The sequence below is a fragment of the Bombus vancouverensis genome, chromosome 15 (assembly GCF_051014615.1).
Source record: "Bombus vancouverensis nearcticus chromosome 15, iyBomVanc1_principal, whole genome shotgun sequence".
In the NCBI taxonomy this organism is placed as follows: Eukaryota; Metazoa; Arthropoda; class Insecta; order Hymenoptera; family Apidae; genus Bombus; species Bombus vancouverensis.
The window spans coordinates 36,828-61,582 of record NC_134925.1 but is presented as its reverse complement, the minus strand read 5'-3'; the positions used below and the strand labels follow the sequence as shown (position 1 = coordinate 61,582).

Sequence of the window (24,755 nt, the reverse complement as noted above, 5' to 3'; positions counted from 1 at the left end):
TATTTAGATGTTTTTAATTTTTTAATTCTCTTTTGCTCTAATACTTCGTAAAATTAATCTTCATTAGCTACTACACTTCATAGAATAACAAGAGATAATTTTTCTTATATAACGTTTCATTCATAAAATCTATCATTAAAGTATATCTTCATAAAAATATCATTCCATACTAACGGTATATTTGGTGTCATACGAGATAACAGTTACCAGTGATGACATATGTAACTTTATAAAGATATCTCATTTTATTACATATTAAAAGAATGTACTCATTGCTGCTATATTTCAGATGAAAAAAAGGAGGCAATGATTTTACAGTAAAATCGTTCGTTTACAACTGATTCATTTACATTTCATGATAATACTGTGCATTCTGAATATGCTATGATTTGGTTTAAAATAATAAATAGTCCATTCTTGCATACTATTGCTCCAACTTTACTTGTATTTTCGATATTGGTATAAATAGAAAGACAATTAATGTCGTTCGAGTCTATTTTCGGATCATTTATATTACGTTTAATCCATATAGTTATTATATGAGACATAGTATCGTAAAATTTGGAAGAATAAAACGTTCGTACAGGATGTACATTTTATAAGAACTCCAACAAATCTGCGTGTACACCTAAAATACAAACTGATAGTGATTGTTCATAAGTTTATATACATTATCTAATGTCAATCGAAGGTATCAATTCTTTTTCTCCATAAGAGTACTTTTTCATTTATATGTGTTCAAAAATACACGTGTTCAACCGTGAAGCATATGTCACCTACAACGAAAAAGAGTTTTCCTATACTTAATATTTCCTTTATATACCTATGAAAGTCTATTCTTCGCGTAGTATGAAATTATGAATAAATCTGGAATATTGTTCAATCTGAAAAGAAAAATAACTTATTGACATCATTCATTGATACGAGATTCAGAATGTTTGTTTTGTCTTGCAGAAAAAGAAGGCAGCCCTCCCTTTCTTTTAATATGAAATAGAAAGCGAAAATTTGAAAACAGATTTTTTGGAAATTTACTTGCAAATATCGTTTTCAATATCGTGATTTTCTTCCCAATGGTACTGTACTTTCAAATTTTCCAGTATCCCTCTAAAAACAAAAAGTCGAACCTCGTTATTATTAACGTAGGCATTACAAGGAAGAGAAGTATTAGAAAGCAGCTCCTTTTTATTATGGATTTCTTTATAATCGTGTAAATAAGAAATTCCGGAAATTTTTTCCTCAAGAATTTAATTCTTGTGTTTTGATTGATAATTATTACACTGCATACTAACATTTCGCATACTGTTCGCGTCTAACAATTTCCTAATAATAACTACTTCAAAATTACATATGTTCTTGCACGAATTCAAAAGTACGTATGATACAATTACAATTGATTCTAAAATAATAATTATTTAAAGATATTAAGATACCAATTAAACGTTTCACTATATTTCAAAATCTGGAACAACAAATTTTTATTTATAAAAAATGAAACTGTGGTTATATATTCTTTGTCATGATGCTATTTCTTATTACCATGTCGACATTTTTTAAAATTCATTTTGTTATCTCTACGCAATATGAAAATTCATATACTGCTTAATATTTTTTCATATTATCCATCCACCGCATGATATCTCCTGAAAAATCAAAATATTAATGTTATATTATTACAATGCTTCTTAAATTTCAATTTTTGACAAATTTGAAATCCAATATATTTTGCACAATTATTATTTATCAAAAAATTCTAAGTTAGTAACTTTCTTTTCAAATGGCAAATAACATATACTTTGACTTACCTGTAAGTTTTTGTTCCTAATCATCATTTCCTCTTATAGAACATCATTATTGTTCTTATAATTACTACCAGTGTCATAGATATTGTAGTGGCTACAACTGAATTAATAGAAAATGACAAATAACTGTGTATAACACTAACACATAACTGTGTATAACAATGACACGTAACTTTTACTTACATATCAGTCGATAAGGGATTACTGTGATATCCTGTTGATGTTTCTTAAGGCACTTGATTAGGTGTGATACGGTATCATTCCTTACGGTATACTGTAGATAAGTATTTTAGAAAATGACAAGAATAAATCTAAATTATTCAGAGGTTCCAGTTTCGGCTTAGACATAAATACAGGACCATTTGCAAAGAAGAAAGGGTGCGTTTCTACAGCCTCGTTATAGTAACCATGAATACCAATCTCTGAATTACTGGTTACTAAACATAAATATCCTATAAAATTTAATATATTTCTTTAATTTTTAATACATACATGAGTTAGTAGTTCTAAATTATGAATCATCCTACCTGTGATATTACACTTTTCCTTATAATATCATCACTCAAGTGAACAACATTAAGATCATGTAAACCATGTCATCCTATCTTACTGTGAAGATACTTAGTTATGTTATCTAACATTATAAAAATATCATCAAATTCAAGTCCTTTTATTCACATCACATGGTCACGACGATCTGGTTCTTCGTTATATAATGTTCTAAAATTTGTCGTACATATAGGATGTACAAACCGTGATATCAAGGTATCAGTTCCTCCTTCCCAAGGGACAGTTTCATTAAAATTCTGATAGAATTAAAAATTAATTATTAATATTCTAACAATCATATATGTTAAATACATTATAGTCAACGATATATACCTGAGCGAATGTAGGGGTGATTCCTTGATAATTATAAATGTCATCAGCCCACATCATTGTGCCACTTCCTTGTACTCCAGCCTCTAGATTAACAGCCTAAACAAACATACAAAATTTTATAGAAGCTGTACAAAATATAGTATATATGCGCAATATTGAAGCGTTCAAGGGGATATAAAGGTAATGTACATCACATACACGTGTACTCTCATGCAACAAAATACAATTAGATTTAATAGTATAAGCTCTTTTATTCATCATAATAGATTGGAAATTTAAGTGTCTTACGAGGGTGAGTAGAAAGTTACCCGCTCTGTCGGTGTAGAATTTATTTTAAGCAATTGTCAAAAAAGACATACATCATTTTTTGACATAATCACTCAATTTCTGTATACACTTTGTCCATTTGCTGAAGGACCTTCGTATTTTCTCATTAAAAAATGTTTTGGGCTGAGCTGCGAACCACGAATGCATCGTCGTCTTCACCTTTTCATCAGCTTTTTCGGCATCCATCTCGCACAAACTTTTTAAAACCCAAATCTGTCGTGCGCTATTGCATAAGCAGAGCCGTGGCTGATTTGCAAATGATTTGCCACATTATCCAGCGTCACTCGTCTATTCCATAGAGCATAAGTTCATGAGCACGTTCAATGTTGTCATCGTGGATGTGGACGGGCGTCCAGCTGTTTTTTCATAACACTTGTGCGATCTTCTTTGAACTTTTGTGCCCATTCAAACACACTTCGTGACAAAACACTTTCTCCATAATGTGCATTAAATCTTTGATAAATATAGGCATCAATCATAACCTTCGACCACAAGAAACGAATCACAGCATCCTGCACTGTTTTCCTGCAAATCACCATTGCAAAGCGCCATTACTCGCGCAACGGTCACAAACGAATTGACGTAACACAATGAAACCTACGCAGCAGCAATGAACAGATATTGACGTCATACGAAGAGTGCAGATGGATCAATACGGTGGACAGAAGTTTTAACTATCTGGAGTGCGGATAAATTTTTACCGAGAGTCGTATAGGAATCTATAATCTGTAAGTACACCCTTGGCTGAATGGAAATTTCTCTTACATATAGCCAAAAATGCAGAAACAGTGTATTGAATTGGAAAGTGATAAAAAATAAGTGAAGTTTCGAGGTTGCATGTGATTGCATGAGTACACAGGACGTTTTTAGCGAATAAAAAATAATTTTGAAAGACACGAGACTTATCTTGTATTTTATGCACTCTCTGTGTCTGAATCTCCAGAAGCACTCTATCTTATGAAGTGTTTTAGATTAGCCGGAAAATTTTGTATGTACATACAAGAAGTATACGATCTAAGTGGAATATTCCATTATTCTCTTGATACAACAGAAACGAAATTTACAGAACTTCTCAGAAAGTTGGTTTATTATTACCAAATTAATAGAATTAATATACGTTTATCATCTTTACATACCTAAGTCGTGAAGGTTTATCGTGCGTAGAAAATTAGTGTCGTTTCAAAGTTACATTTCGTACATTTTAAGCCTATAATTTGTAACGTACAAAACAATGTAAATTTGAGCTGTTTCTTATCTCCACAATAAGAAAATCCAACTTTACGTTTTTTACACAATGATATTTATGGAACAGTAATATCATATTACTGCATCGCTTGGAGAATGAAGTCAAGGTACGATGTGACCCTAGTGTAAACGCTGGGATACCCAGCTGTGCCGCACTTATAAGCATAAGACACAATACCTATTAAATACAAGGTTAATTCATGTTGTATCAGCAGTGGTCCGCCGCGGTCAGCCTGAAAGGATCGTTAAATTTTTAATCAAAGATACTGAAATATATCGATCGAATTGTATTGAAATTATACTTATATACAGTAATAATCTTCTATTGATTTGTGTATTGAAATACTCCAATTTATAATGTACATGTTATATGTATTTTGAGCAAAACTAAGATTGGAAGGAAATTAGATTAAATACCATAATGAGGTGTGAGAAGTGGGAAAAACTATGGAATTGTGTTTATCTATTATTTCTAATGCTTAAGACGTCGATTTGATGTTAATTCGAATTGACGTGTCTTCAGATACCGTATAGTTTGTAGTAACTCTGTAACTTAATTACCGTACAAGAATCTCCACCCTGAGCATGTTCGGCGCATATTATACCATCAGTGATATCAGGTGCATTAGGAAATTTGGAATAAGCTATTTTGCATTCGGCGTTCTTAATCACTGGCATTTGTACTTCCATTAATGCATTACGTCGTGGTCGTCCTACGAAGAAAATAAGAAAGATATTTAAGACTGGAACTGTTTAATTTTATTATAAAATTGATATCACTTACTATATCTTAACGCTCTTCATCCAGCAACAAAGGGGTTATAGCCGACGAAGTTGCTCTTTCGTAGGGGCTCTTTCGTACAAATGGGATATACGTACCCTGAAAAATAAAAAAATAAATGAAAATGCAGGAAACGAATGACCAAAAGTATGAGAAAGAATTGTACACGCTTTATGACACAATATATGTGTACAGTAAGAAATTTCAGGATATGATACTTCAGTAATACTCAATAGCATATATATATATTTGAGGACTTACTTGAAAATGGCACCTCCTCCACCAATCTAAGAATGGCAATATTATGATTGTGTATGTTTTCTATTCCATCCATATGTGCACAATGTGCTGCGGTCAAAACATGCCTAGCCGATATCAGGGAACCTCCGCACTTCCATAGTGGTTTGTCTGGGTTTCGGGGATTACGAAAACCTAATGCAGCGATCCATGGCCAAGCGCCTAAAATGCAATAATCATAGTTGTTAATATACATAATTTTTTCTCACATAACGAGTAACAACGATTATTACCTATTCGATATTCGATCATACTGCAGACGATAAGTACATACGTACAAGTACTCTGAAATAGAGATTTGATAAAGACAGAAATTAAATTTTTATTCCAGTGGAATACAAATTATTAAATAATTCTATATAATTTCTATTTGAACTATACTGAACTATAAAGTTCAAACGTGTAATTTCTGCCCTAACAGTTTTTGATCTCTATCCATATTATTACTCCTATATCAATTTTTTATTTCAAGCAAAAAGATACTCTTCCTAACATGAAGTAAAAGAAAGAAATAATTCAAGTTAATAAGTAAAGTTACTACCGATAAAATCATAGCATTATTATTTAGTCTAATTGAAATGTACATTGATGTGCTGTTTAATGCCTTTAAAGTTCATTCTTTGCAGTAAATGGCTTATTATTAATCGGAAAGAAAGACATAAAACGTACCAAGTTCAGCTGGTTTACCATCGACCAGCCTGGTATGAGAGACGTTGCTAAAACCACAGTATGGTGGTCGCCAAGCCTTATACTTATACACAGTTTTTATTAAAATTTCTCTCTTCTCTTTGTTTGGATCGTCCGGACAGCAAACGATCGTAACATTGCCCTGGTATCTGCACACTGATCGTCTATAAAAATCGGTGGCTGTACGGTACTGTATCTGCCATATTTCTTGCAGAGGTTTACATTTTCTGTAGTCAAGGCACCTGCCTTCTTGATTGTCCGGTGTGGTACATTCTGGATTAAACAATTTTAAAACATTTATACAGTTCAAAGATGCGTAAGAAAGCGACACCGATTACTCAACTTTCGAAGTAAAAAGCCGATCAAGTCCACCGGATTGCCCTACAGACACGTATTAATCCGTAAGAGTTAGTCATCATGTTGATAATAATTATCTAAAGAAACTCACGTGAAAATATAAAATTTTAATTGATTAGATATTGTGTTAGCCATACTTAAGAAAGAAAATGAAAATGAATGAAATGAAAGAAAAGGACTACCTTCAACCTCATTTTTTAAATAAACACTTTGTCAGTTTTGCGGTAAATAAATTCTTAGGAATTCAGGACAGTTTTTAGTGAATCATTTTGTTTCGACCGTTCGCGGAGAGACGCGATCGCGGGATAGCACGTCAACGAGAGTTGTAAGTTCCCGTTACGATTAAATAATCGACGCCACGAATTGATCGATCCCCTTATTTCGATTATGATAATAAGGGTAGTTCAATGAAATTCCACAGAATTAACACAAATAAATTAATGTTTATTTCAACAACTTATTAACTAGAAAGATATAAATGGAACAAAAAAAATGTAACTGCGTTTTGGTTGATAAGTAATGCGCGACATACCACATGTGTTGACGGTTCGACTTCTCGAAAAGTTCTGAACGCCTTTCGATTTTTTTCGTTTTTTCTGGAAGGCGACCCCCAATACGTTCGGATCACGCCACATTCTTTTACGCGAGGTAAAATACGGGCCACGAGTCGACGTTTCTGGAAGTCGCCCTGCTTAATGAACCATGCGCTTGCCACTACAATGTTTGTTTGCCGGGCAGACGCGACGATCCGTCTGCGACATTATAGTGCCGCGATCGATAGTTAAGAATATGACCTATGGTAAGCCGCATGGCGTAACATTCTCCCCCCGTTGAGAGGGTACCGATCAAACTAGCGAGGTGTGTTTGAAGTTCCCATCTTATTTCGTCTCGGTGGCTAGTTGTTCGGGTTTCTCGAGATCGGGTTGAATTGGCAGTGGGACAAGCCTTTTGACGCCCCGATCCAAAATGCTCTTTGCCGTCTGAACTGTAGCTGTCCGGATGACACCATCGGCGCCTGGATGAACCTTGATAACTCGACCCAGAGGCCAATGCATGGAGGGAACGTTGTCCTCTCTGAGGATGACGATTGTGCCCTTTTGGATGCTGTGTCCACCCTTGCTCCATTTATTGCGGTTGGTTAGCTCGTTCAAATACTCCTTATGCCAGCGGTTCCAAAAATGTTGTTTAAGCTGTTGGATATGCTGCCATTTGGAGAGTCGGTTCGATGGAATGTCTCTGAAATCTCGATCACGTAAGCACATTAATGAATCGCCAATGAGGAAATGTCCGGGAGTGAGGGCTAGGAGATCATTTGGATCGGTGGAGATAGGAGTTAGCGGGCGGGAATTGAGGACTGCTTCTATTTCTATGATAAGAGTATTACGGTGTTAAGCTCATATGTTTCTGTTTCTCCACTCGCGCTGCGCCATAATATCCTTTGATATTTCCGATCCTCTGGTCGTACGAGGAATTGCCGATACATTTTCTCGATGTCGCCAGTGAGTACGTACTGATGAGCGCGGAATCTAATTAATATACAAAATAAATTGTGAATTGATTCGAGAATATAGGACTTCCCCATTTTCATGATTATCGTGATTTTTGTATAAATATATTTTTTAAGATACTAATAATTAGGTACTTATAAATTAGTATTATCAATTATTTTGCATTTATAATTCCGCCTCTAGTATAAGTGTTAATTGAAAACTAACTTTATGTTTCAAAAAGTACTAGCAAAGTCGTTGAGTAACAAGCCACTGATGCTAACACAAATAGCATTGTCGTAATTAAATATTTCTAAATATTCATTTTTCATTTTGAACCTGTAGAAACAATTTATTATATATACTATTAGCTAAGTAATTGCTTATTTAATTAAGTCGAAATATAAAACTTAGTTATTTTAATAATTTAGAAAATAAAAAACTGACAAACATTTCAATTTAATTTATGGTTGGAACAAAAGACAGTTATTTTTCATTAATTGAAATATCGCAATGCAGAGTACTTTCCAAAATACGCCGAGAGTATTCCTGATGGTGAAACGAGCGTTGCTTCATCGAACGCAGCTAAAGAAAACAACATCTATGTAGTTGGTGGTACGATGCCTGAAATAGAGGGCGATAAATTGTACAATACCTGTACTATTTGGGGTCCCGATGGAACTTTGATAGCAAGACACCAAAAGGTAAGTAATATATTCCTTTATGGCTTTGAATTTGAAAATATTGGGGTGAAGAAAGTGACTCTATCTAGGAATAATTTAGGAATATACATATGTACATACGTATACTATAACCAATTCAATAATTTACGGTTTATAAAATACGTTATGATACGGGAAACGCCCATTTTTGTTGTAATGTATAATATAAATTTTTCACATACGAAAATACTTATTTTTTCTCCTTTTTAAACATTATTAAATGTTAAGATTTTTTAATAAAAGAAAGTGATAAAAACGCTGTCAGTTATTAAATAAAAAATAATTAAAGTTTAGGAGTTGGTAACTTTGATATTAAATTACAAAAGTTGCAGCAATAGAATTAGCGACTACATTTTTATGTTATTAGGTACATCTATTCGACATCGACATTCCTAATAAGATTACTTTTCGAGAGAGTGATTCACTCAGTCCTGGTAACTCCCTAACGACGTTCGATGTGAAGGGCTGCAAAAAAGGTATTGGCATTTGCTATGATATTAGATTCGAGGAAATGGCACGCATTTATCGGAACAAAGGTACAGTAACTTAATCGATCAATACTTAACTAGCAAAAAATTAAATATCTTTCTTAAATATATTCTATATAAAATTAATATAATCTGTAACTCTGTATAAAAAGAAGCTTAATTTAAAAAACCAGTATATTTGCTGAAAATGAAACAAATAAAAGAATTAAAAGCACAATAAGAGGACTGTCCTCGCATATTCAGAAATGATGGAATGTGAACCGTGCAACTACGAAGTTAATTGGTATTCGGTGGCTTCATATTTCCTGCTTCTCTGGGTTAGGTAGCCAAATGCTGATATATCCAGCGGCATTCAATATGACCACTGGACCACTGCACTGGTCATTACTTCAGCGTTTCAGAGCGAATGATAATCAATTATACGTTGCCTGCATATCACCGGCTCGTGTTCCTTAAGCAAGTTACATCGCATGGGGACATACACAGTTGACCCATCCCTGGGGAAAGATTCTTTACGATTTGGAAACTCAAGAGAATATGGCAGTCACCGATATCAAAAAAAAAAAAAAAAAAAAAACTGGCGAACCGTGTGTTACCACAACGAGACCCGCGATGCTATTTGTCGCTTTAAATTGTGCCGCAACTCGTTTTTGAGATCTTTGCCAGGGGCGCGTTAAAATATGCTGAAAATATATTTCTGGCTTTTCTGGGGTTTAACTGAAGTACGATAAATAACGTTGTAAAACATATGTACTTATGACTTACAGAGTAATTGAGTGTACAAAATATATAGTATACAAAATAGCCAGCGATTTAGGGCTTTAAAAGATCAAAAGAAAAGAAAAGAAAAGAAAAGAAGAAAGATAATATGTTGTGGCAGTCTAAGTCGATCTAAGAAAATAGATAAAGGGAGGGAGGGGCAAAGCTAGTTAATCTGGAAAGAATCCAAGCGTCAATTTCAAGCATTTACAGAGAATCAAGCGGGCTGGTTAAAGTCGTGAGTTGAGCAATTATCCCGCGTTAGGTTCAATCAGGTTAGTCCCACGCGAAATTGATCTAACCATGCGAAAACGAGTGTATTCTGATTTCTGTCGCAGATACTTCTGGCTAGTGCAGTACCTACACGGTGGTTGTTGAAATAGCCGCTTCTCATCTATTTTCCGCAGCGCGGACATCATCCTTTGATCCCTTACGACTAACGAAGTTTTCGAAGATGTACGGCAGTTTGAGATTCTACTTGAAAATGATCATGATTGCGGTCTGTGTGCCGTCTGCTCTTCTTTTTGTCCTTCCGTTAAAGACTGGTAAGTTGATACTGATTAATTATGCGATCGAAACCCTATATAATGGCTACAAAAATGCCGCTAATATAATATTCCTTCTTTCTTGTATCTGCCTGCCTCTCAGGTCGTTTTACTAATTACAATAAGTAATTTCGACATGATATATACATTACTACATAAGTTATATATAAAACATGTATATTATACCCTTGCCTACTGACTGATATGAATTTCTTTCGGTCTCGAATGCGTTAAAAGAGAGCGCAAAGAAGTCGAAATTACTTATTGTAATTAGTAAAACGACCTGAGAGGCAGACAGATACAAGAAAGAAGGAATATTATATTAGCGGCATTTTTGTAGCCATTATATATGGTTTCGATCGCATAATTAATCAGTATCAACCTACCAGTCTTTAACGGAAGGACAAAAAGAAGAGCAGACGGCACACAGACCGCAATCATGATCATTTTCAAGTAGAATCTCAAACTGCCGTACATCTTCGAAAACTTCGTTAGTCGTAAGGGATCAAAGGATGATGTCCGCGCTGCGGAAAATAGATGAGAAGCGGCTATTTCAACAACCACCGTGTAGGTACTGTACTAGCCAGAAGTATCTGCGACAGAAATCAGAATACACTCGTTTTCCCATGGTTGGATCAATTTCGCGTGGGACTAACCTGATTGAACCTAACGCGGGATAATTGCTCAACTCACGACTTTAACCAGCCCGCTTGATTCTCTGTAAATGCTTGAAATTGACGCTTGGATTCTTTCCAGATTAACTAGCTTTGCCCCTCCCTCCCTTTATCTATTTTCTTAGATCGACTTAGACTGCCACAACATATTATCTTTCTTCTTTTCTTTTCTTTTCTTTTGAACTTTTAAAGCCCTAAATCGCTGGCTATTTTGTATACTATATATTTTGTACACTCAATTACTCTGTAAGTCATAAGTACATATGTTTTACAACGTTATTTGTCATATTTCAGTTAAACCCCAGAAAAGCCAGAAATATATTTTCAGCATGTTTTAACGCGCCCCTGGCAAAGATCTCAAAAACGAGTTGCGGCACAATTTAAAGCGACAAGTAGCATCGCGTGTCTCGTTGTGGTAACACACGGTTCGCCAGCTTTTTAAAAGCGCTCTCCGACTGCGTTTTCCTCTCTTCCCTGTCTCTTCCTTTTTCCTTAACAAGCGAAATCATTTTCGCGAGGACGAGAGTACGGAAATGACGTACTGGCAATTTTGTTTTGTGATAATACAAGCAGCTCGGTTTCAGTGAATTAAACTTGGCCCCAAGCTTCTACTTATCTACCTTCCTTTCCTTTATTTTCCCTTCTATATCGGTTTTGCGGTTTTCCACATTTCCATCACAATAAACCATGTTTTTTCTAGATTTTACATGTTAGCCAATGATTCACGGCAAAAGCGTCGACTGTAAAAATATTTGTAGTTGCAATAGCAAGAAGTATGTTTTCTCAAATAGAAAATATTGGGAGCGTACACGCTGGCAAAACAATTCATGAATAGCTCGTCCTCTGCTTGTTATTTGTTTCGATACTGTTAGCAAACAAATTCATGAAACATACTGGTATAGCGTAAAATGAACATAAAAGTTTTGCGTACACTTGAGAGCTGAACTTTGGTTGTTATACGTATATTATACATATACGCACACAGTTATGTATATGTATATATATATAGAAAATTCCATAGAACTTTGAGCTTAATAACATATTAAAATCATTAACATTAAGGAGGTGAACTTTACTTACCAATTACCAAAGTTTCTTCCGCCAAATAATACATAAAAATTGAAAAAGATAATGTAACTAGTATTAACTTTTTTTTGTGTTATAATTTGAATCACTCGATTTATCCGACTGAGGATGGTCGATCGCAATCTCAATTTATACGTATTCTCATCGCATGAAATAGATCACATGAGGGATTTTCAAAAGTCGATGGAATATTAATCGCGATTAATTATTTGTAGGTGTATTCTGTGCGGCTAAAGCAGTCACCTAATGAATTATTGAGTACCAGGAATGTTAGCGGTAAACAGGATTGCGGCTATGAATGATTCTCTAATGTCTATATTAGAGATGAATTTGATAATTTATCCTCATAATATGCAATCCGCTTTTAAGTGGAAATCATAATTAACAATTTCTGTTTGATTAAATATGAAGAGCAGATAAATCGATACGCTTAAATCAATATTAGAATTTCTTAACATTTTTATCAAATATTTTAGCACTGTAAAAGCGTCGTAGTAGAGAAATATTAGGTTGTTCCAAAAGTTTCTTTCGTTTTATAAGAAAGTAATAGATGTACAACATTTTTCGTTTTATATTATTTTATTACGTGTGATCCACCTTTTCCAATTTAATGTAAAATAATATAGAATAACATAAAACAAAATATGTTGTGCATCTGTCATTTCTTTATAAAACGAAAGAAACTTGGGACAACCTAATAGGAATTTACTTTTATTATCCATTATAAAAATGGATTGTTAATCCTCTAGGAGATACGAACAATATAATTGCAATTAATAAGGAATAAGCTAGCATAACTTAAACCAGCTTTTGCAGAAAGCTATTAGCTAAAGATGTTTATTAAACAATGACAACATGAATTTTCTTAAGTACCCCATTTGGTACTTAATCTACTTCGTAAGTACCGTGTGTCCTAGCCTTCAAAGGATGCAATTTTAACCAGAATGTTTCACATTACTTACCCGTATTATTTCCTTGTAATATAATTTATATTTACATTATCTACGTTACGTTACATTCTACGCGTCAATGTAATGTGATTTTTATTTCTAATCGAAGTTATTCAAAATTTGTAGTATCTCAATAAAAAATTAACAGCCTGCAAAAACTTCACAGAAGCATTAGTATCTTCGAAACTATTGAATTCAAATGGCTAATATTCCTTAACAATATGCACTCGACGACGTTTATCGAGAGAAGTATGTGGCGTAATAGTTAAACTTTCAATTCATATACATATATCGTTTATGAAAAAGTAGTCATTCTGCTTTTGTGATCTGTGACACACTATAAATTCTCATAAGCTAACTAACGCCTAATCTTCTGTAACGTATTAATATAATATAGGTATGTATATCTCGACTTTGAGCAACCAATTGGTGCTAAATAAGCTTTAGTACATACTTCTTACACATAACAAAAGACCAGTTAACATCTCTGCTCTTAAAAGAAAAACGAAAGAAGCTCTGAAAAGCTGCAGAGTTCAGGTCGAATAACACCAGCTCAGATAAATGACCCTCTAACTTACCTTTGTCCTCATCGACGTCGGTGATTTTAAAGCTAGTTATAAAGTGCACTTCTCAGCCAGCGTCCACGGCAGTCAATATTATTTAACGGGTCTTAACGCGATGTAAAAAGGGAAAAAGGAGGAAAGAAAGAACAGGGAAGCAAAGGGAAGAAACGAATTTTTCATTTTCTCGAAACTGGATCAAGTTTCAGGCTGCTCGCCAAAGAGTCTGTAGCTAACGAGACAAGATTAAACAAACCACGCTTTAAAATTCCCACAGAACTATAATAATCCTCGAAATCAATACGATTCGTCGATCCATCGCCTGATTAAAAAATGAGATAGGATGAAGCTCACTAGTCGGCCTTTGAACTTTCAATAGCGCTTACGGCTCGTATACTCTAGTTTGAATGCTACAATGTAAGCCAAGTCAGCTGTAACTAGCGTTCGCGTGATTGTCGCTATCTATTATTCACGCGTTACACGTTCACCAGACAAACGCGTCTACCGGTTGACATTGTTTTCTGTCCTGAGTTTCAAAGCAATTATGTTGCTTCGTGTAATCAAATCTCGCCAAACTAACGATAAGTTCTTGTTTGATCTTACACAGTTATTAAAACTATACAAGTTAAACCAATCTAGCCTAAACAAGTAATGTCGTTATATATTCTTTTTTAAATCTATATATTGTTTAATAAATCGTGGTTAGGATATAGTAGCTGACAAAAATATTCGGACAAATATATTTGTAGAAACATTTTAAGAGTGTATTATGCATAGTGGCACTATTTAATACTGTACTGTGACTATCATGGTCGTGTTGGTATTATTCGAAACTAATCTGAAAATCTGTATGGAATTTGTAAGATATTTAGTACGAGTACTGTGCATTACTGATATGTACACAACCGAGACGAGATAACGAAGGTACTGCTCTCCATCGTTCATCGCTACGCGTTGCTAATAGCAACGTATAATGCATATATATCTCGCAAAAACCATAAAAGTACCCAATGGAACCACGTTTAATATTTGATAATAATGTCCCATTACAGTTTCGTCATTTTCAATTAATTAAACACGACCCTCTCTTTAAAAATTAGAAGATAAAATACGTAATACAAATCTACTCGAAATCTTTTAAACCTTACGGACGACTACTTATGGTCTTTAAAAGCAGCAGGGATTAGCAGAATATTAACTGCGGATTTTTCTTGGACCGCAGCATGCAATATGAAATATGGTTATTAAAATGTACACTGAAAATTTCATATCCATAATATACTCGTGCTTGTAGGACCTTGAAAATGAATTCTTAACCCAAATAGTCGACCGCGATATTCTAGAAATTTTGTGAAGCTGACGTCAATACCAATATGTACCGTCGTTGTGCTATTATTTCGTGATAAGCCGCATTGATTGCACTTCCATTTCACGGAATTAATTTTTCCACACAAAAAGTGATAACGATAATCGAAAAAAGAAAAATATACTACCACTTTTCGTATCAGCATACACAAGCGCACTCGATTTTACACGAGTATACAATTTGCAAATTCGACGGAACGATCGGATTTAATTATTTTTTCGATATTTCAGGCATCAAGTTTTATTTACACATCGAACGTTGAAATACGGCGAAATACAAAATGTACAAACCACTCTGGACATTAATCAACTTTAAACGTTATTGATTAATTAAAGAAACCAACCATTGTGTTGATTTTTACATTTTGAAAAATTGTTATCCACTTTTGCTTTGTTTAAAAATTGAAAAAAAATACTTTTATTGTAAGTCACGAGTATTTCTTTTATTTATTTAAACTTTAGATCAAATATTACAATTTATAAATATATCATTTATTTAGATATACTTGTAATATCTGTTTTATAAGTTTGTACATCCATTTATCTATTTATCTATTTTATTTGCACATAATCTTTATAGACTGATTTTGTAAAGAATAAAAAATTGTGATTCTATTTAAAAACGATCGTGTCAGACTCAAGTGATAAGCGATATATATTTCAGCGATATATATATATATTCAGATTTCACCATCACATAAACGGTGCTATTGGAAACGTTTCACAATAGACGTCTTATAAGCGCCTGCGATGTCCGTCATATGTAAAGCTATACCACTGAATCACGGCCGCCATTTAGTGATTAAGGTCGATCACTTAGAGTTGTTAATCCGACATAATGGCGAGCAATACATCGAAGACATTATTGGAAACACAGTTACAGTTTAATTTCATTGAGCTTATTTGCAAATAAATGTGTACAATATATTTTAGAGGTTTTAAATATTATTGCTGACTAAACGTCTCGTCTGCGCATCATCTTTCTTTAACTTTTTTTGCATTTTCTTATCGACGCATGAAGACGAAATGCGTAAATTTTATTATTTATTTAAACATTACTATATTGTGCTCAAAGTAGCGGAATATCGTTCTATTATCAATATATGAAGAACTAAAAGAATTAGAAAAGAATTAAAAAAATATGTAGTTCAATCAATACTTCGTGTATTTTTCTATCTCCACAAGACAATATCCGGACCAGTTACGCTTACAGTATCAACAACGATTTGTCCAGCCATACGGAATAAGTCGTACTCAGTAGTTTAAAAGTATTAACCGCACGAACTCCAGAAACACTTTTGAAGTAACTTTCGAACCAATAAATCCCCGAACTAAGAACTGTCATATTTCGTCTCTATTTATCGAATATTGCGAGAAAATGCAAAAAAAAGAAGTTAAATAGAAAAAGTACTTGGAAACTTAAAAGAAAAAATCTCGAAAAATCTCTTAATACTTTTTACTGTCGTCTTGAGACGCACCATATGTTAAGCTTCTTCGTAGTTACAACTTTTACCGCAGATGTAACGAACTGACAAATGCTTTGAATGGCGCGCGCGCGTCAACGCCTACACTTAAATTTTAAATAAATGTTTTTAAATAAACGTTTAAAATAATACATTAAATGTATTAACTTTCTTGCGCAATTTCATTTAATTTCTTACGATATGGAGGGTTTAATTACGTTTAAGATATCTATTTGAATCTTTTAAATTCGAAGTTTTTTAAAAAATTACCTTAAACTTTATAAAATTAAATCGTTTTTCCACTTTGTTGTATCATAAAATAGTTACTTAAATTCAAACCTTACCGTCGTCTTGAAATATTCTATATTTTCCTCGTCTTAAAAAATCTCCCTACAGAAAGAATAAAGAAGAATAAATTCCCATACGTTAAATTTCGCGTGATTGATGGAGTACATAACGATAACGAGAACTAACTAGCGACAATAAGCAACCATTAGCAAGACAACTGGCGACTATAACTGTCGTCTCTATGATGTATGGCGACTAAGGAGAACAGCCAGCAACTACGGATTACATGTAACAACCAACTGCCCCACTTCTAAAAGGCAACTAACTTGCAAACCCTTTGATGGTTTCTGTAGCGTGATATACCCCTTGAACGTGGTTAAAGAATGTGGTCGCCGCTGGACGGCGGTTTGACAGCAGAGCGATCTCGCCAATTCAAAGCTTGACATTACAAACTACCGAGAATCATTAGGCTCGTTATCGAGCATCTAGCTTTCAGAAGGTGCTTTATCATATGATATGACTTCACGATATTTTTATAGCAAGAAGAATGGCCAACCTCTAACAAAACAAATTTTTACTAAGTGCTGCATGTGAGCTGCAGGCCGGCCTACTAGGGAAATATGACGAATGAATAAACTAAAATATATACGAATATATTCGTTATATCATAAAATGCCCGCATTATGTTCTCTAACACCATAGAGGAAACTAAATTTATATATTAAAAAATTGGAATACCTGTTATAAGAGAGTTAATTAAATTCTAACCTATCGATGACTCCATAAAAACCTTTATTTCCTAAAAATGTATATCTTCCAAATTCTCCTTAGAAAGTCTCATAGAGAAAATATGAAACCTGAAAAGTACATCACGCTGATGCCTCGATCAACCCTCGTGCTTCGCAGTCCATGTGTCTGAGCGATGAATTCCCTCCAAACAAGGAAAAACCAAAGGGAGGTCTTCTTCGAAGGACGTGAGAGGGTAAGGGAAGCAACGGGAACGATGATCACGCGATATACTGGCGGCGTACGTATAGAACGGCTGTTGCGAGAGAGTTCGCAAGAAACAACAAGAAAAAAGGAATCGTAGGCCGACGCGACTATACGCTGTCGACGGACAAACAGCGACTGAGCCTAACTGAAACGAACTCTGTCGCAGTATGAGCACAGGCTACGTTCGCGGGTCGATCGAACACGTTCTGCGCCTTTCCTCGGCACCAGCGTTAAAACCACCCTCGACGAGCGCAACGCACTGGTGCACCTGCAATATTAACCACTGGTCTTTCCTTTTTCGCGCGATATTATATCAACACCTATGATACCATTTCAAAGACTGCAATCAAAACATTAAATACCGCATTAAAGCCATACAATAATTCGCAATATTCATTCGTAAACGTTATTGTATATGTGCTTAATTAATCGTTATTATGTTTCGAATGATTTACTACCTCATATTCCATAAGCAGATATATGGTTCATTTTCATCTCAAGTACGATATAATTTGTAACAAATATTTATAATTCACAATGTAAAATATTTATAATTCATTGGAAATATTATTCTATCACGGTATAGTGGTCAAATTTCACATAAATCACAAACATATGGTAGTCAAAAGCTATACTCACGACATGACAAATCATGATGATGTCATGAAAAATGGCGTCCGTCCATATATATTCAAACGCAACGAACAAGTTCGAACTTTTCGAGAATAAACGATTTGTTCGATAACATCTGTCGCGAGCTTCTCTTCCTTTAACGATAACAATTGACAACTAAAGCTCGAGAGGCTCGTAAGGATGAACAGCGACGAGTATCTAGAAGCTATGTACTCACCTGGGCAAGGAGACTCCAACACCAAGGACGTTGGAAGTTTCGAGAAGCGAAGATGGAAACTGAAGTAGCACGTCAGGTCAACTCTGGCAACGTCAACGCCGTTAGCCGCGCTGGAAACACTCGTTCCCGGCCGATCACGAAAGTTAAGCAGCAGCGGTCACGGAGCGGTCTAGGATGGGTGACCGCTCCGTGAGGCGTTGACGAAAGAAGGAAGGAGGCGCACCGAAGCCATTTTTCCGGGACCATCCAAGGAGCACGAGGCAGGCAGAAGCCCCCAGGACACAGGACTACCCTGGGAAAACACCGATGGATCTGATATTTCTTATAGTCGGGTGGCGGCAGGCCGGTGCCCGCGACACTAGCCAGTTCGCCGATCCGGTGCGGAAATTTTGGAGAAGTTGGTGGCCCCCACGGAGTCCTGTGAGCATCCCGACGGATCTGATATTCTTTCATAGACGGATGGCAGCTGGCGGTGTCCGCGGCACCTGCCAGTGCGCCGATCCGGTGCGGAGAATTTTCGGAGAAGTTAGTGGGCCCCACGCCTGCCAGGACCACGTCGAACCAGGAAGAGGCGTCAGGGGACGGGGTCCCAGGATGACGCAGCAGGAGCGAGGCGCTGGGGGGCGTGGTTCCCCCCCAGCGGTCCAAGAAGAGCAGGACGCCTCCCTTCGACAAAGAAGGAGAGATAGACGCCCGGGGGCAACCGGAGTAATTCGGGAGAGATCCCGGGTGCATCTCGACTCAGGCGTCAGGACAGGCCACCGTGGAGGTTTTAGCCGGTAAGAATCCGGCACTACCCAGCGCCCTCTCCCCGGAGGGGCGCGGGGTGCCTATGAAGGTTTCCTCCACGAAAAAAAAAAAAAAAAAAAAAAAGGTCAACTCTGGCAAAAACTGCTAAAGAAAGAAAAATCCAACTAATTTGTTTCCAACAATAAAATGAAATTAATTTGTTTCACAAATTATTAACTGGATATTATTCAAAAATTATTCAAAATTCGCTTGATTGATTCACGGCCCGGACACTTGGGTCATACCATTTTGGTAATGGACGAAAATGGCAGAAGGAAGAACGACCGTTTTTTTCATATTTCTCTTTCCCCGGGAAACGAAAGAATGCCCGAGCACCTTGTTTCATTTCTTCTCGACATCAATTTCAATCTTTTTAAACGAAATATAATCTGAACGATGAAAAGTTCATTCAAATAATGCTCCGCGCCAGACACTCACGAAAATTAAGAAGAAACACGGAAAATTCGCGAATAAAACGGATTTCTTTGTCCCAGTGAGATAATAAATCTCGTACACGTATTGGTTTTTAAAATCAATATATCCACCAATGTGCACTCGTTTAACAAGGGTGATGGAACGTGCCAAAAATCTCTCAAGACGGTCTTGGCAACGGAAGAGTCGAAAATGTCACAATTATGAATGAAAAATTCGAATAGTTGCTGATTTTACAGTCGAAACCGATAAAGAACTCCAGATATTCCCCCAATTAATTTACAATAAATTCGCGAAAATGATCGATTGCTGACGTCATTGTATTCTAGAAAGATTGTAAAACGATAAGAATTTATTGAAAAAACTTATATTCGATGATAACACTTCTAATAAGGGTACTAAGAGGAGCGATTCTGTACTCACCTTCCTGCCTCGAAGTACCGAACGCAATTAACCGTCCGCCCAGGATGGAACCGTTCGGAACTTTTGTAAGTCACTGCACGGCCGCTGCTTATGGTGGAAATGTAATAGATATAAGTACAGAGCGCGTGAGCGAACTAAAAACGCGGTAGAGAAGTAGAGAGAGGATGTTCCGTCCTTGTCTAATGACGCGCACTTGTACAGGAAATATGTAACAGCGGTATACGAGCAGCGTCAGTGTCCACTAGTGTGCATGCCTGATTAAACAAGGACAGGAAGTATCTATACATGGTGTTCTCTTTCTATTTCCATGTTGCATCCATCTTACTATACAGTACACACACTCAGCTATTCTGTCATTATATTTGTGCGTTGCTTATGTGTGAACCAAACATTTCCATGACAACAAATCGTTTGTCTCTTGTTTGATGCTCGGTTTTCAACGGAGTTGAAAGAATTTTTTAAGAGAAACGTAATGGACGGGTTGTTTTTAAAGTAATAAACGGAAATTCTCGTATCCATTGAGAAACGATAGGCGATTTGAAAGTGTCACTATGAACGGTGATTTATCGATGCAAGGTAGTATGAATAAGATATTTTATAATCTGCGAAAAAAGGTAAGGAATATTCTAGATTTTAGATTTTAGAATTTCCACGTCACAGACGAGTGTGTTTTGTTATTTGATTTGTAATATTGCTGCAGTTCTCTTAATAGCTGTTCGTTTCATGCGATACTCGCACATAGTATCTATGACTTTTGCTTCTAACAATTTTTATAATTAGGCTGTATCAAATATTTTTAACGTTCGTGTTTCATGAAAAATCATGTGTAACTCGTTGAATTCGCAAATGTAACAAAAAATTACATGAAAAACCTTATATTATTGTAATGAAAAAATAATTATATTAGGAGGAGAGTCGTATTTCGGAACGTCATCGGAACATATTATACCTTGTATGCGATTATTTGGAACACAATGGGTGAGTATATTATAATTAAAATATATTCCTAGTTCCAATTCTTTTGAATAGTGTCAGTGACCAATCGAAATAGAAATCAGTGGACATTATGGAAAGAGAAGGCGAAACCAAATTTGAAAATTCGACATCGATAATTCAGTAGTTAAGAATAACTCAATCGATTATGTAGATTAACTAGTTATAAACAAATATATGAAGTATAAATTCAAATTATTCTTATCCATCTAAAAATTGGAAATTAAAAAGCAGAAGACAAGAAATTATCTTCGAGGATTTATATAGTAAATACATTCTTTTGCCTGTCTTACCTAGAGATAAAACAGTTGTTTGATGGTTATCTTATAGTGTTCAGTCATTGCGAAAAATATTTTTAATTAGTTAAAAACTATAATTAATTAAAAACTACATTTTTTTATGTATATAGACGTTAGCGATGTATTATTCCGGGAAGCTCGTCTATCTCCCGAACATCGGGTTTGCGACAACATCGATTTGGAAATTATCGTTGCAGAGTATGAAAATTATTACAAGATGAAATTTCAAAAATATCCCATATTGTGTAAGAAAATAACTGGAAGGGAAATGACGAGGGAAGTGACAAATGCAAGCAAAACGTAAGAATTTAAATTATTTAACGATATTAAACGGTATTCAACGTATTCAACGTATCGTATTCAACGTATCGTATTACAATATGATCCAGTGTTTGTAGAAGTATTGAGACAAAAGCCAAATCTGTTAGTAAACAAGCGAGAAGTGAGCCTGTGAAAGAGACGAATCTACAGCAGAAGATAACTGATGACAATACGAATCATATTAATCTCGCAATGACAGTGACGTCAATATTCCCCAATGAGAGTGATGGACGTTCATCAGAAGAGCTATTTAACGTCCCAATGGAACAATCCATGCAATCGAAGATATTGAAATGCATTGAAAAGCTTTATTCAGATAATCCGGAATTACGAAAGATTGCTGAGGACATCTCATGCGTAAGTTATTTTCGATTAATATACGTATCGTAAAGCTTTTAAACGATAAAATTCCCGTCGATAAACCGTCCAATGTATATCGACGATGACGTGATTTCAGTAACGCTTCAAATATCAAATTACGTAACACTTACTTAATATAGAGAAGACGCCATTTTATCTTTGTATCCTGACAGGAGATCATAGTAAACAAATTAAATGTACATTGGGATGACGTTATAGGCCTAGAGGAATGTAAAACCGCTGTTAAGGAGGCCGTTGTGTATCCCCTTAAGTATCATATCTTTTTTGATGGCCCGTTTTCCCCCTGGAAAGGTATTTTGCTGTACGGCCCACCTGGTACAGGTAAGATACTCGTATTCTTTTCATTTCTGTATAGTTCATAAATATACAAAACAGGGAAAACGAAGTTAGCGAAGGCAGTCGCGACAGAATGCCATTGCACCTTTTTTAACATAACTGCCAGCTCATTGGTCAGCAAATGGAGAGGCGATTCCGAGAAGTATATACGTGTAAGTTGCTTTGTCTATGTAAGTTTCTTTGTTCCTTTGTCTATGAAGGAGAGATTCTAGGTATAAAAAGATTTGATTTTATTTTTCGTCATTTATATATAAATAGAATAGTTGTTTGGAAAACGAAATGATATCATATTCTTGATGAGGCAATGAATTTAAGGAATTTCGAATATAATATTTAATGAATAATACATTTGTTAAACTGAACAGGTTTTATTTGAACTTGCCTATAGTCATTCGCCTACAATTATTTTTATCGACGAGATTGACTGGATCGCCACAAATAAAGGAGACTGTATATTGTCTGAACCTGCAAAGAGATTCAGATCAGAACTTCTTTCTAGATTGGATGGATTAGTGTCTAATGAGAATTCTAATGTAGTTCTTCTGGCTACAACTAATTCCCCTTGGTACGTATATCACGTTATTTCAATGTTTTCTAAGTAGAAAATATCGTAATATTTCTCCAAATTCCAAATATGTTATTGTGTTGTTTGAAGTATTCCTTCATTATTATTAGTATAATAGAACGATAATATTTATTGTAAATATGTTATTAGGGGCATTGATGCAGCTTTACTCAGGCGTCTCGAAAAGCAAATATACGTATCATTACCCAATGAAGTTGCTCGACTTGGTATATTCAAATTATACCTTAGCAACCACTTATTAGAAAATACAGATATTGTAAACCACATAGTAAAATGTACGGAAAGATATTCTTGTGCAGATATAAAATTGCTTTGTAAGCAAGCGTGGCTACTAGAAATAAGCCCGATATGGAGGAGACTTGAAAAGAAAGAAACACCTGTTACCACTTTGAAATATGAATTAAAAAGTTATGAAATATTAGCAAAATTGTTAAAAAAAATGTCACCTACAGTTATGCAAATAGATAAATATGATACGTGGAACAAATAAATACGCAATCGTAAGGACAGATATTGAAAAATATAAATAAATGGATTATCGTTCGAGAAATCATTCGCATGTGTGTGCATGTGTGTATGCGCGCATGTGTGTGCGCGCATGTGTGTGCGCGCATGTGTGTCATGTGTGTCATGTGTGTGCGTGTGTGTGCGCGCACGCGCTATAGGCTAAGTTTAAAATGTTCGGTTGTATTATATCCTTGTATTATATATGTCGGAGATGAAAGGAAAACCGGAGCGTTCCCTTTGCAATTTTGAGGAAGCCTTCTAATGCTTTAGCCTAGATTTTATCATAACTGTAATTAAGCAATTGTCATTTGTAATTGTTTGATATTTGTGAAAGCGAAAGTGGGTTCGAGGTGACAACTGGTCGCCGAACGTAGCCACGGTCACGGGATAAACGTTTTGCCTGACGAAGGTGTGGATCGGTTGTATTGTTCTCCCTAGAAATCACATAGAATTGTACTTTAGAGACGTCGATATAATGGGACACACGTTGTATTAGGAATCAATCTCCAGACAGAAACTGCCTAGTAACGGCGTTTGAATCTTTCTCGATGTTTCCAAAGAGTATACAACAAACTTTTGACAGAAATTGCCTAGCAACAACGATTGGAACCTTCTCGATGTTTCCAGCGAGCATATAACAAACAAATGCAGTCGTATAGCGAAAAAGATTTTCATCAGATATTCATTCGTGTGATCGCCTTGGAAAGTGATACATCGAGCAATTTACCGAGTGTCTCAGCAATTGTATTTTGTGTTTAAAATTATTCGACACATAGTAAAGAGTTATCCCGTTGACCGTGGATTCGTTTGAACCCCGGAACATTGTTAATAGCGTTAATTAAATTCATTATTCGTGAAACCTATCAATCGTTAATCTCATTATACGTTAAATTCATTATTCGTAAGACATATTATTCGTTCCTCTTATTGTTCGTTAAACTTATTAATCTTTAATCTAATTATTAGTTAAACTTATCGTTTGTTAATCTTATTATTTATTAAACTCATTATTCATAATATTTCGTAAAATCTTTTTTATTCGCGTAAATATATTCTGTTTCGTAAAACAATGGCTAATTCAAA

The 24,755-nt window shown here is 35.2% G+C and overlaps 2 protein-coding genes across 6 annotated transcripts; one reads left to right on the top strand and one right to left on the bottom strand.

The window, feature by feature from the left end:
• Nucleotides 1-3,654: 3,654 nt before the first annotated feature.
• LOC117165398 (katanin p60 ATPase-containing subunit A-like 2) lies at nucleotides 3,655-24,535 on the top strand. 5 transcript variants are annotated; one of them, XM_076624615.1, is made up of 8 exons: nucleotides 3,655-3,736; nucleotides 21,157-21,227; nucleotides 21,652-21,841; nucleotides 21,931-22,219; nucleotides 22,396-22,564; nucleotides 22,619-22,731; nucleotides 22,945-23,144; nucleotides 23,295-24,535. In XM_076624615.1, the coding sequence occupies exons 2-8, from the start codon at nucleotides 21,224-21,226 to the stop codon at nucleotides 23,653-23,655; spliced, it is 1,326 nt and encodes a 441-aa protein (XP_076480730.1). In that variant the 5' UTR covers nucleotides 3,655-3,736; nucleotides 21,157-21,223; the 3' UTR covers nucleotides 23,656-24,535. The 5 variants fall into 5 exon arrangements, with proteins under 5 accessions (XP_076480730.1, XP_076480728.1, XP_076480727.1 ...); XM_076624613.1 differs by lacking the exon at nucleotides 3,655-3,736 and adding an exon at nucleotides 19,050-19,384 and having other exon boundaries at nucleotides 21,943-22,219; XM_076624612.1 differs by lacking the exon at nucleotides 3,655-3,736 and adding an exon at nucleotides 19,050-19,384 and having other exon boundaries at nucleotides 21,940-22,219.
• Nucleotides 4,772-7,780, bottom strand: LOC143303625 (venom serine protease Bi-VSP-like). Its single transcript, XM_076624619.1, has 5 exons — nucleotides 6,001-7,780; nucleotides 5,565-5,616; nucleotides 5,296-5,493; nucleotides 5,038-5,133; nucleotides 4,772-4,966 (listed from the first exon to the last, which is right to left on the bottom strand). Exons 1-4 carry the CDS (start codon nucleotides 6,019-6,021, stop codon nucleotides 5,054-5,056), a joined length of 351 nt encoding a protein of 116 aa, XP_076480734.1. The 5' UTR covers nucleotides 6,022-7,780; the 3' UTR covers nucleotides 4,772-4,966; nucleotides 5,038-5,053.
• Nucleotides 24,536-24,755: the final 220 nt, after the last annotated feature.